The sequence below is a fragment of the Oncorhynchus mykiss genome, chromosome 1 (genome assembly GCF_057628025.1).
Source record: "Oncorhynchus mykiss isolate SJ-2025 chromosome 1, ASM5762802v1, whole genome shotgun sequence".
NCBI classification, from domain to species: domain Eukaryota; kingdom Metazoa; phylum Chordata; class Actinopteri; order Salmoniformes; family Salmonidae; genus Oncorhynchus; species Oncorhynchus mykiss.
In genome coordinates, this window is record NC_143022.1 from 16,240,506 (window position 1) to 16,257,329 (window position 16,824).

The following is a 16,824-nucleotide window of genomic DNA, read 5'->3' on the forward strand; positions in this document are numbered from 1 at the left end:
AATAACATTAACGGTGTTCATATAATGGGCAGGAAAGCGTAAAACAACATGATAGCAGTACACCATCAACATCTAAAATAATTCAGAGCTAGTTTCAGAGCTAGTTTCAGAGCTAGTTTCAGAGCTAGTGACAGAGCTAGTGACAGAGCTAGTGACAGAGCTAGTGACAGAGCTAGTGACAGAGCTAGTGCCAGAGCTAGTGCCAGAGCTAGACAGAGCTAGTGACAGAGATAGTTTCAGAGATAGTTTCAGAGCTAGCACAGTACTCAAGAAAGGACAAAAGAACAGGCGAGAGAAGCAGATAGACTGGACTCTCATCCCCTGGAGGCTTTCAAAAGGTAACACTGTTCCAATATATCCTAAATTTGCTAAATTAAAGAAACCGACAAAGTGATTTTTTTATGGCAACAAAAATGTGCAAAACAAAAGTCCTTAGGCCTATCCTGGGCTGAGAGTGGTGGAGAGAATGCCACACCAGTTTGCACAGTTCAAACATAATAAAGGCAGTATGTGGTTAGGGGGCTTTACTCACAACCCTGATTTCCTTTTTGAAAATGTTGCAGTTCAGTTCTGAACACCTAGCGAAGTTCAAAGTTTCTAGCTCTCTTGGTACACAAGACTGCTTATGTGCAAAGAGAATGTGGGTCAGGCATTAAAATGCATGAGCATTGTATAAGGAATGACGAAGTGCTGATAAGCACTGTTGGGAAGTACAAAAAAATGGTATAAAACAAACAAGAGTAAAAGGTCTTACAAATGGGCATTTACCGTTTGATTCTAAATAAAAGAGCTATGCTGAATAAATGAAACGGCAGCCATTACTCGTTGTTCTTCACTATTTGAGATCCTGACGGCAAGATAGTCTGCTCTGCGCCATGCGGAACCAGGCCGACAAACTCACCACATAGTTTACTGTCTGCCACCAATGTGACCAGTACAGTCATATTCAGTGTCTCGACACAGGTGGGGGACAATGGAAGGGAGGTTCACAAGAAGTTGGTGACAGACTGACTGAACAAACAGGACATCCGAGTCACAAGAAACTCTACATTTGTTCAGCACCCATGTCTCAGAGAGATAATAAAAGAACAGAAAAGCAATACACTCCTGTCCAGAGTCTAAATGTGTAATCTCTGACACATCAAACGCAATTTCACAAACAACCATCTAGGCCATTGCCTAAGCCAAAAATACTATACTTTCAAAGGATTCTATATTTTTCTAACAAATTGTGATGCGTCAGTAGAGTAATATAGACAATCATTGTTAGATACAAATAACTGAAGAATGGTAATGTTTTTGTCTAGCATTTAACATGAGGACAAGGACAGTAAACCAGCCCGATTCATCATGTCCGACATTAGCATAACCTTGATTAACATTGGAAAGGAAATGCTGTATCTTACCAAATGAAGCAGGCTTTGAACTCATACACTCTCAGGGTCATTTTATTTAATGAAGCTTTGAACCTAGATTACTGATTAGTAAATTCCTCTTTCATACCAATTGCTTTTGTAGATATTATGCACCAACTTTAATCTTTAATGAGATGTAAGAGCCCTTTAATGTTACATTGTGCCAGGCCATTAACGTCCAATTCAATGTAAAAATAATTATTCCATTCCAAGGCAATTTTCAGATTTGGAAGTGAAACTTTTTTTTTGCATTTTCATTAAGATGGGCATATGGTCTTATGTTTTCAAGAGAAGAGAAAATAAAGTTTTATTATTTTTTTGTCAAAGTTTTTTCCAGATATTCTTTCACTAGCCTGCTACTAAAATCTCTTGGAGGATAAATTCTAAATTCAGAGCCAAACGAGTTCATGACCTTTAATTAAAAAACAGGAACCTTCATTGAAATAGTTAGAAACAGAGATGGCCTTCCATTTTATATAAATGAGGAGGCAGTTCAAATGGCTCCACATTAGGGCTGTCTAAAAGGAGGTTGTGTTTCGTACAGTGAACATAGCAGACAATTTTTCAGCTAATCAAATTCCCTAACTAACAAATATACTGAGGCTTGTGCTCTGTCATGGAAAATGCCCATTTCCCAGGTTCAAAAAAAAAGGAGGAACTTTTATCAAGACACAAATCAATTACGTATATACATTTATTATGTCCTCTTAGTCTATGGCGGTCTCTCAATTACAGTATATTACTGTGAAAAAACGTCAGTGTTTCCACAGCAACTGTCCCAATCATGGCATAGACCTGTAGTCTCAACCCTGTCGACAACTCAACCCTGTTTTGTTGAGGGTACAGTACATTCCTGTCCATGCTCATGTCATGAAGTACTGGCGAGAAAGAGGCATTGGTTTTTGACCTTCAGAAACAGGTCTCCCATTAAAGAGGTATGGGTTTTAACAAAACAGTAGAGTGCATTGTGTTATCCAAGGAATTGTAGATTTCATACACAGAGAAGTAGGGGTGGCATTGCATGCGCCACTCATGAAACATCAAATGAATTACGAGCGCATAGAGGGATGCTGAGTTGTACACACCCAGACCAAGTGACCCGTAAAGTGCTGTCCAATTTAAATTGAAAACTCAATTAATGTCAAATGACTAGATAGATAAACTGGGAACAGATTTAGGACAGTTTGCTGCTGCCTGTGTGTGAGGGGCCAGTGTGGTTTCAATGCAGAACCCCATTAGAGAAACACAATGCATTACACTTCATTCAGCGCTTAGACACCGATGCCATGTCTTCATATCTGAAGCCTTAAAACAATTAAACAGGAATTTCATTTTTACTGTAGCTAACAAATGTAACTTTTCATTACATTTTTGTCATTTTTGTGTTACAAATACAAGAAATGAGCTACAGTAGAAATGCACAACAAATTGTAGTAGACATAACAGCAGTACCAACAGAGGAGGAAGAAACCCTTTGGGGACAACCACTACCTGTATATGTACTGTTGGAACCATGAGAAACATGGCACTTTTACAACCTCGCTTTTTCTACCCAGCATAAGCAAAAACATGAATTCTACATCAATAACAAATACAAATGTATGTATTTTAACGTTTCTTTAAACTGCTCTAAAATCAGCTACTTAGTCCTTAAAAGGCAGTGGTTCTAGTCCTGTATTCAGAGGACATATATATATATATATTTAAATCGGCCCATTGGTGAATGTGAGCAGAGCATTGTGGGAAGAAAACATGCGATTCATTCCGGTTCTCTCCCCTTGTCCATCAGTTTTGGCATTGAGCCAAGTGATGCTTCTTCACTTTCAAAGGTGTGAGGTTAAAGCATGGAACTCATTATTACATTGTGAAGGCGATTAAAGTTCTGAATTTTCTTATTAAATTCTTGTTTTAACGTAGACAAACTATCTGTCAACACCAATTGATAATTGACTGTAGTTCAAGCTAGATTCAATTTAGCTTGAAAACCATTTGACACAATGAAACGGTTATTGGTAACTTGCTGCAATCATCGTCCCCGTTCCTTTGTCTTGGCTCTCGACACATCAAAAATGAAGGTCTTCCTACCATGAATGAGAAAATGGCGGACAATGTTGCTGAGCAGAGCAAAACCTATCCAACGCCACCTACAGGAACCCCAAGCTACCATTGCACAGCCACAAACTCCAAGGTCATACCACCTCAAGCCGATTTTCATGATTTCAAAAGTGTTCCCTTCGTCATAGACTTCAAAGCTTCCAAAAAAAACTACAATCATTGAGTACTATATAATCTGGTGTGTCCTCCCAGACCAGCTACCACTACCATTTCCCTTCAATACTCCCCAATAACCTTAGTGAAACTAGGTCAGAAAGGAGGGGACCTTATGAGGAAAGCAGATATAACAAAGCATGGCGTTAAGTTTAGTAAGCAGAATGGAGAGCGACAGTATCAATTTTTATTATTTATTAGAGTAAATCAGTCAGATAGCTTTCCGTGTGGCACAGCTAATAGCTATTCAATTTACTCATAAGTTACATAGCAATGACAACATGCCGAAGCCCTGTGAGTAGAGTACATATGAAAATACGGATGACAGTGCCATGTCAGTGGCTGTTCAACTGATTACAAGGGAAGGTCCTTATAAAAACAAATCATTTTCAGCGCATTTCATCCACTCTATGCGCAGTGATTTTTTTACAAATGTAAATTTAGCATTTATAAAAATTCCAGAGCTTCGCATATAAAACTCGGGCAATAAGAAAGATGTTTAAGAACTACAAATATTGTTCCAATCTAAAAAAAATATACCATTTCATAAGTCCCCAATAAAACAAATCGATTTGGGCAATAAGATTTACATAAAGCAATATCCTTAATAAATGTGTGCTAAGGTAAGACTTGATTATTCAAACTACTAATTTTGTAACGGACACTGCGATATGAAATTACAGTTATCCGGGAATATGTTGTTAAAATGCATTTAATCATTTTGTATAGATCATTTTTACATTTTAGTCATTTAGCAGACCAGAGAGACGTACAGGAGCAATTAGGGTTAAGTGCCTTTCTCAAGGACACATCGACAGATTTTTCACCTAGTCGCCTCTGGGATTTGATTACTCGCCCAACGCTCTTAACCGCAGGGCTACCTGCCGCTCAAGATCAGTTAAGAGATTATACTTTGATATCGCTTACTGAGGTCAATATCAAATCAATTCAAAGAAATGCAACCGTGATACAGCAATACACCAATCAATACACAGATGGATCGTTATACTATTTGGATTGAATTTGTGATGCAAATTGTATCTGTGGCGTAGAAATCAAGTGAAGAAGTAGACATTTCAATAGTTTGTGTTTGAAGATGTGGAGCAGGGTATGTCAGTGTATCTGATTCCTCACTAAGGCCCCTTACTTGTAAACGCTGAAGCCATACTAGCCTATTCTTCTTTTAATCCTTCCTATGCGTCTGATTTTCTAGCCTCTCTAATACCACATAATATAAACCACATCACAGATAGTTGGAAAAACCTTCTAAGATCAACAACCAAACAATATTACATATGAACTGTTTTAATTCATACATTTCTGTAATTGGCTATTTTGTTTTCAATCAACAGAAAGTTTTCCTGAAGTCATACAAATAAAACAACTATTACATGTATATTACATGTTTTTACGTCCGTTGTTGGAATGAGACCAAGTTGCAGCGTGGTAAGCGTACATCTTTCTTTCTTTCTTTCTTTATTTTGATGAACACCAAAAAACAACAAAAGATAAACGAACGTAAAGTTCTGCAGGCTACACAGCAACTAACAAAATCAAGATCCCACAACTGAAGGTGGGAAAAAGGGCTGCCTAAGTATGATCCCCAATCAGAGACAACGATAAACAGATGCCTCTGATTGGGAACCATACTAGGCCAATCAAAGAAATAGAAACATAAACTTGCCCACCCAAGTCACACCCTGACCTAACCAAATAGAAAATAAAAAAAGTCTCTACGGTCAGGGCGTGACACATGTCTATTGCTTTTTCATCACACATTTTTATTTAAATGTTAAGGTGTTAAGGTGAATGAGGATTTTTTTTTACAATTCTGCTTACAGCATTCTATGATTGCTATGGGAAAAGACAGATTCTTATTCCAACACCACTTAACAATTGGCTTTAAAAAACGAACCCAAGTACTACTATTGCCAAAGCCACTAGGTTATCAATGATGTATACAACTTTAATCCCCTTTATAGAAGTATACAGGAGACTCATGTACCTCTCACATGATTTTTGCTTTTTGTGTAGGAATCCGCAAAGGTCACTGTTATGTGACAAGGAAGCAAATTCACGGTCATCCAAAAAGCTCCACTTGGGCTTCAAACAGTCATTTCTGCATAGCCAAGACAAGTTATTTCCAGTTCTACAAAAGTAAGGCGGTCTTGAAGCCACAGGAGGTTTGTGGCACCTTAATTGGCGAGGACAGGCTCATGATAATGGCTGCAGCGGAATTGGTGGAATGGTATCAAATACATCAAACACATGGTTTCCATATGTTTGATTCCATTCCATACGCTCCGTTACGGCCATTATTATGAGCCGTCTTCCCCTCAGCAGCCTCCTGTGCTTGAAGCAGCCATGGATGGATTGTGTTGCACTGGAATCCATTCTGAATACGGTGTTATGTTTGCTCATCAAATCAAAATGTATTTGTCACATGCCTTGTAAACAACAGGGTGTAGACTAACAGTGAAATGCTTACTTAAGGCCCTTCCCAAAAATGCAGGGAGAAGAAAAAGAGAAAGGAATAACTAATTAATTCAACATGCTCCAAATATGTAGACATATTTCATTTTCTTTCTTTTGTTTCACCTCTGTACTCTGCCATGAAAAAATCTCTTGATTTTTAAGGAGATTTTTTATATTTTTTATTTATTTAACCTTTATTTAGCTAGGCAAGACAGTTAAGAACATATTCTTATTTACAATGACGGCCTACCCCTAACCTGGACGATGCTGGGCCAATTGTGCGCCGCCCTATGGGACTCCAACCACGGCCGGTTGTGATACAGCCTGGAACCGAACCAAGGTCTGTAGTAATGCCTCTAGCACTGACATGCAGTGCCTTAGACCGCCGCGCAAATCAGGAGCCCTAATTTGAGAAATTAGCTCATAATCTATACACAATCATCTTCATAAATTGTGGTAAAACTTACCACAAAAGCTTGTTTTTGACAGAAAATTGCTCTCTAAACATTACAAGGAATTAAGTCTGATTAAACCTTTCTAAGTTCTACTGGCATAGTTCCAATGCTTAGAATATTGCAAGTCCCAGCACAAACAATTTCACAAGAGTTCAAAACTTATGGAATCTCCTTCTTAATGTCTTCACGCTATTATTGATCTTTACCTTCTTTATTTTATTAACTAATTGGAAAGAGCTATTTCATGTTTAAAAAATAATTCCTACAGCTCCAGAACAAAATATGCAAACATCAACAGTGCTCTGGAGTGAACTGAGGAGATAAAATGAAACAAGTGTGTGATATTCTGTGAGACCAAAACGTTGCATGTCAATAGAATGACATGGTTTATGGTAGAGCTGTGTACATGTAACTGCATGTATTAAGCATTTTAATCAGAGTTTTGCAGTGATGTGTATCTTAGTGGAGATCGCTATAGTCTTAGTTTATAAGTCATATTTAGCCTAGGCATGCAGTATTTTATCACACTTCAAATGCAACTTCTTAATCAAAAACTAACAACACAATGCATGTTGAACGCAATGTGAAAACGTTGTGAATGTGAATCCTGAAAGCCTGGCTATATGTCATAAATCAAGTTAAATCATGCCTTGAGGGGTCTGGGTTTTTTTTTACACAGGGAGATGTGATAATTGGGGTAAAAACAACAAGAGTTATTTAAGTGATTTAATTAGGCCTAATGAATAGAAGCAACCCCTGGGATAAATAACTAAAACGTGCAGGTCAAATGTATCTCCGTAAGAAAAAGTATTAGGTTTTGTTAAAGAAGGAATTTAAACTTTTTCTAGGCCTAGTCAAAGAATGAACGTTGTGGGGGAAACTTCATTGGGATAAGGTGAGCATGGTTATTAAGGGGCTTTTGAATGCGCTGGGCTATTTGTGGAGACGTTTTTTTTTAGCTTAGTCTATATGTCCGGATCTTTTGAAGCGGGATTCACGGATGATCTATCCAAAAATGTAAATTCACATCACTGAAAGTTGACTTGTACAATTCCTTACCTGTGGTTCGTGCTGTTCCAGTAGACTGCATATCTGTCTGATATTATTTTGCTATCGTCCGCCCATACCGCGACCCAAGATAAGAGGGCAACAACCATAAGAGTCAACTCCATTTGAAAAGCTAAACAGTTCTTGTCCATTACGAGTACAGGGCTATATAATTCGTCGCGTTGTTGTCTATAAGTTATACTGATTCAACTACAGTGTTTTCCACTGCTGTTCAAATGGACCTGGTGTTATTCATGATGCACGAGGTTGTTTGCGGTCCACATTCACATTCCAGGTGCTCTCGGCCGCAGTTTTTCGTCTTCAGTTGAAGATTTACAATGTAGACCCATGTAGCTATACATTCCCAATGGTGAGAACATTAGTGAGAAGTCCAAGCAGATGCAGCACTGACTATGACGTTACATTTGATTATGTTCCATGAAGGTTCATCAATGTGTGACTCAGCTCGTTGATCTCCTTTTGCACGGCAAGCCCTTACAATAACTATTCAAATCCATTTTCTTCAATAACTGTAAGTGATGAATGCCTTATTTGAACACATTGCACGACATTCATCATATCTTGTTTGATATTCACTGACGCCAAGTATACAGTTGTTTGTCCTTTAAATCCATTCCTTTCCAGCATGGCATAGGCTACTTTCTAAAACTTTCCTCGTCGTAAATAGAACTTATGGTCTTCCAAATCAATATGCTTTTTATTCTAAACATTTGCACGTTTGACGATGTCCGTTCAACGCAATGTTTTTCGGTCCGTTTTGTGAGATGTTTCAGTCAAGCGACCGATTCTTGTTCTTTCAGAAGAAACTCAAAATATCACAATGTTGCAGCAGAGGGATATAAATCCAAGTCTCACAAGAAACGTCCTGCTCTTCTCCGCAACTATTTCATGTCGTCCGTGGTTACTGTCCTCAGTTTTATTCTCAGACAAAAGTTATCAATATGATAAATTGCCTTCTTGATACGCGTTTACTGCGTCATCCATGCAACGCCACTACCAAAGCATGATGTGGAGAAACTGGAACACCGCATCAATTGCGAAGTTGCTGCTGCTGCTATTCCTGTGTCGTTTGGGGTTGCTGTGGAGAAAAGGCCAATTTCACTTCGTGTCTGGTATCGCTCTACTGTCGTCCCTGTGTGTGGTGTACAGACCAGTGGAGCTGACATTATTTCCCCCCTTTTTAGTCACGGTGGTTTTTCTCCTGTTCCTCCTTTAGCACATGGCTTGCTTCCTCTGGCCGCCGCACTCTCTCCATTCACGGCTCCTCCAGACAGCTGGGCGGGGCTGAGACACCGGACAGATAGGAGCCCCAAAACTTCTAGGACCCTTCAAATTTCAGAAAGTTTCAGAATAGTTGTGGATACTGTTATCAGGTTATGAAAAGCTTATAACTAGCCTACAATTATAGCCAAACATGTATATTTGTATGTGCCAACTATTTGTATACATTTTTTCATCCTGTAAAAATGCCTCTCGGGCTAATGAAATATTTTTACATTAGGATTTTCATCCACTTGTTATGGTGATGTGATTTAGTCATTTGCAAAATAACTGTTAAATTAATAATCTGTGTTTGTGTGTGTAGCAGCAGCATATGTGGTTAGTGTGTGTGTGTGTGTGTGTGTGTGTGTGTGTGTGTGTGTGTGTGTGTGTTGGTTATTCTATCCTTGTGGGGACTGGGGGATTTAGGGATTTAGGTATAGTAAAATAAGGAAAATTCTCCCTATGTGGGACATTTCCTATGGCCCCATGAAAATACTATTTTCAGGTTAGATGTTAGGTTTAGATGTTAGGTTTAGCTGTTAGGGTTAGATGTTAGGTTTAGATGTTAGGTTTAGATGTTAGGTTTAGCTGTTAGGGTTGGATGTTAGGTTTAGCTGTTAGGTTTAGATGTTAGGTTTAGATGTTAGGGTTAGATGTTAGGTTTAGATATTAGGTTTAGCTGTTAGGGTTAGATGTTAGGTTTAGCTGTTAGGGTTAGATGTTAGGTTTAGCTGTTAGGGTTAGATGTTAGGGTTAGATGTTAGGTTTAGATGTTAGGTTTAGCTGTTAGGGTTAGATGTTAGGTTTAGATGTTAGGGTTAGATGTTAGGTTTAGCTGTTAGGGTTAGATGTTAGGGTTAGATGTTAGGTTTAGATGTTAGGTTTAGCTGTTAGGGTTAGATGTTAGGTTTAGATGTTAGGTTTAGATGTTAGGTTTAGCTGTTAGGGTTGGATGTTAGGTTTAGATATTATGTTTAGATGTTAGGTTTAGCTGTTAGGGTTAGATATTAGGTTTAGCTGTTAGGGTTAGATGTTAGGTTTAGATGTTAGGTTTAGATGTTAGGTTTAGCTGTTCGGGTTAGATGTTAGGTTTAGATGTTAGGGTTAGATGTTAGGTTTAGCTGTTAGGGTTAGATGTTAGGTTTAGATGTTAGGGTTAGATATTAGGTTTAGCTGTTAGGGTTAGATGTTAGGTTTAGATGTTAGGTTTAGCTGTTCGGGTTAGATGTTAGGTTTAGATGTTAGGTTTAGATGTTAGGGTTAGATGTTAGGTTTAGCTGTTAGGGTTAGATGTTAGGTTTAGATGTTAGGTTTAGATATTAGGTTTAGCTGTTAGGGTTAGATGTTAGGTTTAGATGTTAGGGTTAGATGTTAGGTTTAGATGTTAGGTTTAGCTGTTAGGGTTAGATGTTAGGGTTAGATGTTAGGGTTAGATGTTAGGTTTAGCTGTTAGGGTTAGATGTTAGGTTTAGATGTTAGGGTTAGCTGTTAGGGTTAGATGTTAGGTTTAGATGTTAGGGTTAGATGTTAGGTTTAGATGTTAGGTTTAGCTGTTAGGGTTAGATGTTAGGGTTAGATGTTAGGGTTAGATGTTAGGTTTAGCTGTTAGGGTTAGATGTTAGGTTTAGATGTTAGGGTTAGATAATTAGGTTTAGCTGTTAGGGTTAGATGTTAGGTTTAGATGTTAGGTTTAGCTGTTAGGGTTAGATGTTAGGTTTAGATGTTAGGGTTAGATGTTAGGTTTAGATGTTAGGTTTAGCTGTTAGGGTTAGATGTTAGGGTTAGATGTTAGGGTTAGATGTTAGGTTTAGCTGTTAGGGTTAGATGTTAGGTTTAGATGTTAGGGTTAGATAATTAGGTTTAGCTGTTAGGGTTAGATGTTAGGTTTAGATGTTAGGTTTAGCTGTTCGGGTTAGATGTTAGGTTTAGACGTTAGGGTTAGATGTTAGGTTTAGATGTTAGGTTTAGCTGTTAGGGTTAGATGTTAGGTTTAGGGTTTAGGGTTTGGAGTTAGGGAAAATCAGATTTTGAATGGAAATACATTTTAGGCCCCCACAAGGATAGAATAACAAAATGTGTGTGTGTGTGTGTGTGTGTGTGGCCTCCTTTCTAGGGAGTTTTTCCTAGCCACTGTGCTTCTACACCTGCATTGCTTGCTGTTTGGGGTTTTAGGCTGGGTTTCTGTACAGCACTTTGAGATATCAGCTGATGTACGAAGGGCTATATAAATACATTTGATTAGATTTGTGTGTGTGTGTGTGTGTGTGTGTGTGTGTGTGTGTGTGTGTGTGTGTGTGTGTGTGTGTGTGTGTGTGTGTGCATATACAATTAATATACAAAACATTAAGAACATCTGCTCTTTTTCCATGGCTGATCATGTGAATCCAAGTGAAAGCTATCATCCCTTATTGATGTAACTTGTTAAAGCCCCTAAAATCAGTGTAGATGAAGGGGATGAGACAGGTGAAGGGGAGGAGACAGGATTTTTAAGCATTGAGACAATTCAGACATGGATTGTGTATGTGTGCCAAAAAAACTGCAACACTGCTGGATTTTTCACACTCAACAGTTTCCTGTGTGTATCAAGAATGGTCCACCACCCAATGGACATCCAGCCAACTTGACACAACTGTGGGAAGCTTTGGAGTCAACATGGGACAGCATCCCTGTGTAATGCTTTTTCATCACCTATAAGAGTCCCTGCCCTGATGAATTGAGGCTGTTCCGAGGTCAAAAGGGGTTGCAATCTCAATAATAGGAAGGTGTTCCTAATGTTTTGTACAGTCAGTCACAGTTGTGATCTGCTGTCGATTAAGGGTTTCTCACTTGTCACTGTTTGTGAGTCCCATGAATCTCAAACTTCTCTTCTCTTTTTCCCTCTCTCTCTTTCTCTCTTTGGGCCTCTGTTCCTCCCCTGGAGTCAGTGAGCGGCGCTCCGATATCTCGAGGGCAAAGGGGAGAGCGAGTGTTCCAAACAACGTGATAAATATTTAACCGACTGGGCAGGCGGCTGGTGGACAGGGCTAACCAGGGAGAAAGATAGAGGGCGGAGGGGAAGAAAAATACAAATGAAACTTTAATTCATGCTTTTAAAAATGACACATAGATTAATGGCGCACCAGTATTAAAGTTTCAGAGGGTTCCATACATAAATGCATAGGTCGCTAGGCGCCCGACATCCTTTGGCCAAAGCTATGTGAAATGATTCTAGTTCGGGCAGGTCGTTTTGCCACAGAGAGCAGAGGAAAAGTGTCTGCCTGTTACACAGCAGCAAAAGCACATTAACATGTTCACAGGAATCCCGTGCTATCTAAAGAGCTCTGAGGAAGGTTCCCTGAGTAAGCCATTCCTGATGTATAAATGAAGGTAGTGCACCCCTAGGCTAGAAGCCAGCTTCTGGATCTGCTGCTACTGTATGGAGCACTGATTACTAGGTTTTCTTCAGGAAACCTTTTCTAGTTTATGGGTTGTTTACTGTGTAATAAAAATGTTGACATGCAATTATTTTTGCAATTACCTAGTAATTTCTGCATCACAAAATGAAGTGCTACTCAATATGAAAATGTACCCTATGTTTCAACGGGCTCAAGGAAACCCCTATCTCCTTAGTGTTAGGGTTAGGAGAGATAAAGAAGAGAAGCTGACTAGAGGAAGCCACTATACACCTTTCAGATGGAATCCTAGATATGCTGCACATCAGCCTCCCTAAAAAACTCTTGACTTGGATGGCAGTTGTTTTCCTCCACCTAGATAGACTGTGTTTAGAATGAATCAATAATGGATTGACTCCAACCATATGGTTTTAAAGAGGAAGTATATTTATTTTGACACACAGACATAACGAGTGAATGCGCCACTCGCCACAGACAGATGACAATAGAAGCAGGGTCCTGCCCCAGCCCTAAAGGCTTTAAGACTCTAATTACATCACTTCTGGGGTTACACGAGATGCAAAGGCCAGCGGCTGGGTCAATTAATTGTCAGAGACTGTCACCCTGCATGGGCCTATTTGTGAAAACTTCAAACCGCACAAGCTCAGAGAGGACAAGTCAAGAACCACAGGTCTCATGATGCCGCCTGTGGAGAGAGGCAGGTAGAGCTATAGAAATATAGAAAAACCAGAGGGTTCTGACAAGTGTTTCAAACAAAGGCCAAATTGTGTGTTGTGTTACACATGGAAGTAGGTGGCTGACCACATTTGCGAATTTAGAGGAAGAAGAGCCTCCCCAAAACTTGACTTCTCATAACCAGTAGAGGTCTCTGTGCCCTACTTTGGGAAATCAGTCCCAGATGATTCTCTGCCTGTCTGAACAATCACTGGGTCTTGCTGTTTTTGTCTGTCTTAGCTCAGTGAACATGTACATTTTTGGCAACGGAAAGTCTCATCACGTGAAGCTTCGGGCACTGATGACACTACCACACCATATCATCATGGCCGGGTTCTATCGAATATATTGTCCCCGTCAATGTGTCTAAGTTTCATTTCACACGTTACGACAAAAGGAAACAAACGACGGAGCCTAATAGGTCTCCTTCACAAAAGCAGTCAGTTGGAAATGTATATTGCCCTGAAGAAAGATGTGGGTAGGACAAATAGACAAGAGGCCACATCTGTTTTTTCTTTCCCAAACGATGGGAGGCACACGCCAGCAACCGCTGAGTGTGTAAAACAATACTAGAAGGAGACAAGTTAACATACCTATTTAATAAAGTCTGCAACACAGTCATTGTTGAATTGGGCAGCGGAGGAGCTTATGATAGAGCACTTTATTTCAACTTAGAAGTGGTGAGACACACAATGAGAGACACACACACACACACAGAGAGAGAGAGACACACACACACACAAATAGAGAGAGACACACACACAGAGAGAGAGAGACACAGACACACAAACACACACACACACACACACACAGAGAGAGAGAGAGACTCACACAGAGAGAGAGAGAGAGACACACACACACAGAAAGAGAGATACACAGAGAGAGAGAGAGAGACACACACACACACACACACACACAGAGAGACATACAGAGAGAGAGAGAGAGAGACAGACAGACAGACAGACAAAAACACAGAGACACACACAGAGAGAGAGAGAGAGACAGACACAGCGAGAGAGAGAGACACTCACACAGGCACACACACACACAGAGAGAGAGAGACACACACACACAGAGAGAGACACACAAACATACTGTACTGCTACACCCCACAAATGGGTAATGCGTAATACTGATATACAATCTGTTTTCACAACCAAAACAAGTTGGAGGAACGTGAGACTTGTCAAAGTTGGTGAGAGTTTGCTTGCAGGGCAGTATACCCAGCGGTATTGGTGGTCTCTACATCATTTTGGAGCAAGTGTCTGATGAAAGACTGAGCAGTGATATCATCAAAATACCTGGACTTTGTCTCACAGCGAGGCTTCGACATCGCTGACATGTAAAGAGTCCATCAGCAGGAGGCCTGCTTGTTTTTAGTTGCTGGGTCCTCCATAGTGCTGTTCTAAAGCTGGCTGCGTTTGTAACCAAAGAAACCGTTGGGCCCCCTCTCCTAGTTCTAGTGAGTGTCAGTGACACAGACCATGCCTCCTGCGTTTGAACTTTCCAACACAATGTAGGCCAACCTCTCTCCCTGTAGCTGTGTGTTAAGGTCATCAGGTCAGGGGTCAAAGCCCTGGTAGAAATATCACAGGCATGTTGGCACTGCAACATTGGGAAAACATTCCACCGGAGCCAGACTGAGCTTATGCTATGAGTGATAATGACCTCTTTAAATCACTGATATTTTCCTTCTTCTATCCAACCACATTTTATGGGCAGAACTATGTGTGAAACGTTAAATTGCATTAAGTCACTGAAACGACTGAAAGTTCAATTGGAGACACATGGGAGCTGACAACTAAAACCCGGACATAGAAATGTTAATATCATATCGCACCGGCCAAAGCCCATAAATTTGTATATAATGTGTCCTTGCAAGCACGCACAAGTGTCCCCCTGTCTGAGACTGAGTCACCAGCCCAATGGATTAACTGCAAATCACAGTTGAGTCAATAATTACAGTGCTTTTGCTAAACAGTGAACTCGACTCTGAGTTAGAACAGTCTCACAGTGTACTTGTGTATTTTATTCCTTACATGGGTCACAAATGGCAAGCCGTACTAATCAATTCCATCTGTTGAACGTTAATTTAACGTTAATTTAACCTAATTAAAGCATTTACGACAGTTTAAAGATGGAATACTAGAGGTTGTAATTATTTCATCAATTCATAAAACATGTTCAACCCTTGTGGCATTGGCTTTCACTGATGTCTACAGCTTGCAGATGGTGAAGAATCACTCCATTCTACTGCATGAAGTTATTTTACCTGCTGGCCCACCCGTCTGTTCCTCAATGTCTTTTTGATATTGTGCACCCCCTGTTGATCATCATGGCTATTACATGGACACAGAACTACCCAAATGCTGTGTTTGCAGATTCTACTGTGGACTTTTCTGAAACGCTCGCAGAAATGTATGCAAGATTTATGCAAGTTTTAAAATTGTAGGTGTTACAGATTTGACTGTAGACATCTTATGAAAAGAACTCAGAAATTCAAAGATTATACTGTTTCAATATATTTGCCTATGTCAGCAAAGCTCAATTCTTATATTGTGATGAATTCTAGATTGTGCTGAATCTGACATAAGTATCATGCCCTTTTCAATACCTACATAGAGCATCATGGAGATGGAACAACTCAGCATGCATCCAAACATCATTCAGGGGCAGTTAACCCTAGGAACAGTGGGTTAACAGCCCCTGAACAAGGCAGTTAACCCTAGGAACAGTGGGTTAACAGCCCCTGAACAAGGCAGTTAACCCTAGGAACAGTGGGTTAACAGCCCCTGAACAATGCAGTTAACCCTGGGAACGGTGGATTAACAGCCCCTGAACAATGCAGTTAACCCTAGGAACAGTGGGTTAACAGCCCCTGAACAATGCAGTTAACCCTAGGAACAGTGGGTTAACAGCCCCTGAACAAGGCAGTTAACCCTAGGAACAGTGGGTTAACAGCCCCTGAACAAGGCAGTTAACCCATTGTTCCTATGCCGTCATTGTCAATAAGAATTTGTTCTTAACTGACTTGCCGAGTTAAATAAAGGTTAAATAATAGATATATATATATAGTTATATATGTTATTTAATTATTTTGGGAGGCATATTTCAAATGGGTTGATTGAGAATGATTTGTACCTCATCTGAGAATCTCAAAACACAGAAAATCATATTTACATGAGCTCAAAACTCAAAATATATATATATACCAAAACAAATCTGCCCAAAAAAGATTATATTATTCGATGTACATAGTGTGTGTGTGTACAAAATAAAACTGTATCCATACAGCCATAGGAAAGCATACCACTCAGAGACAGTTTGGGACCAGCAGTATGGCCAGCGAAGGGTTATCTCGGCCCATTCCAGCACAGCTCAGTTCCAGGGAGTGAGTCAGTGTGTGGTGTGTTTGTGTGCATCATGAACAGGACAATCTAATTACAGACTCATTCCAGGGGCTCTCCTGAATAACAGGCCTGAGCAGCACACTCAGTCCCTATAGCAAACAGACAGCAGCTAGCTAGAGGCTTCACTTCACTGAGGAATGAATGGCTGAAGGTGTCTTCGGTCTTCAGCCCATAGACACGGGAAGCTGAAGAGGCTGCAGCATCCCCTGAAAAAATACATGATAATAATAATATAATACATGTTAATCGTTTTTTTCCTTCTTTACTAGTCCTGTAAAGCAGATGAAAATACAGTAGCTGTCTGTAGCACGGAAATAAAACATTTTCTTGCCCCCCACCAAAAATGATCAGCCCCCTCCCCCAA

At 39.9% G+C, this 16,824-nt stretch overlaps 1 protein-coding gene across 1 annotated transcript in view; it reads right to left on the reverse strand.

The window, feature by feature from the left end:
• The window catches only part of LOC110486932 (ephrin-A2), a 220,154-nt gene extending 211,195 nt beyond the window's left edge, over window positions 1–8,959 (reverse strand). Inside the window, exon 1 of the mRNA XM_021558831.3 lies at window positions 7,673–8,959. Coding sequence (XP_021414506.1) covers window positions 7,673–7,812 — 140 coding nt within the window. The 5' untranslated portion in view covers window positions 7,813–8,959. The remainder of the gene's footprint in view (window positions 1–7,672) is intronic.
• Window positions 8,960–16,824: the final 7,865 nt, after the last annotated feature.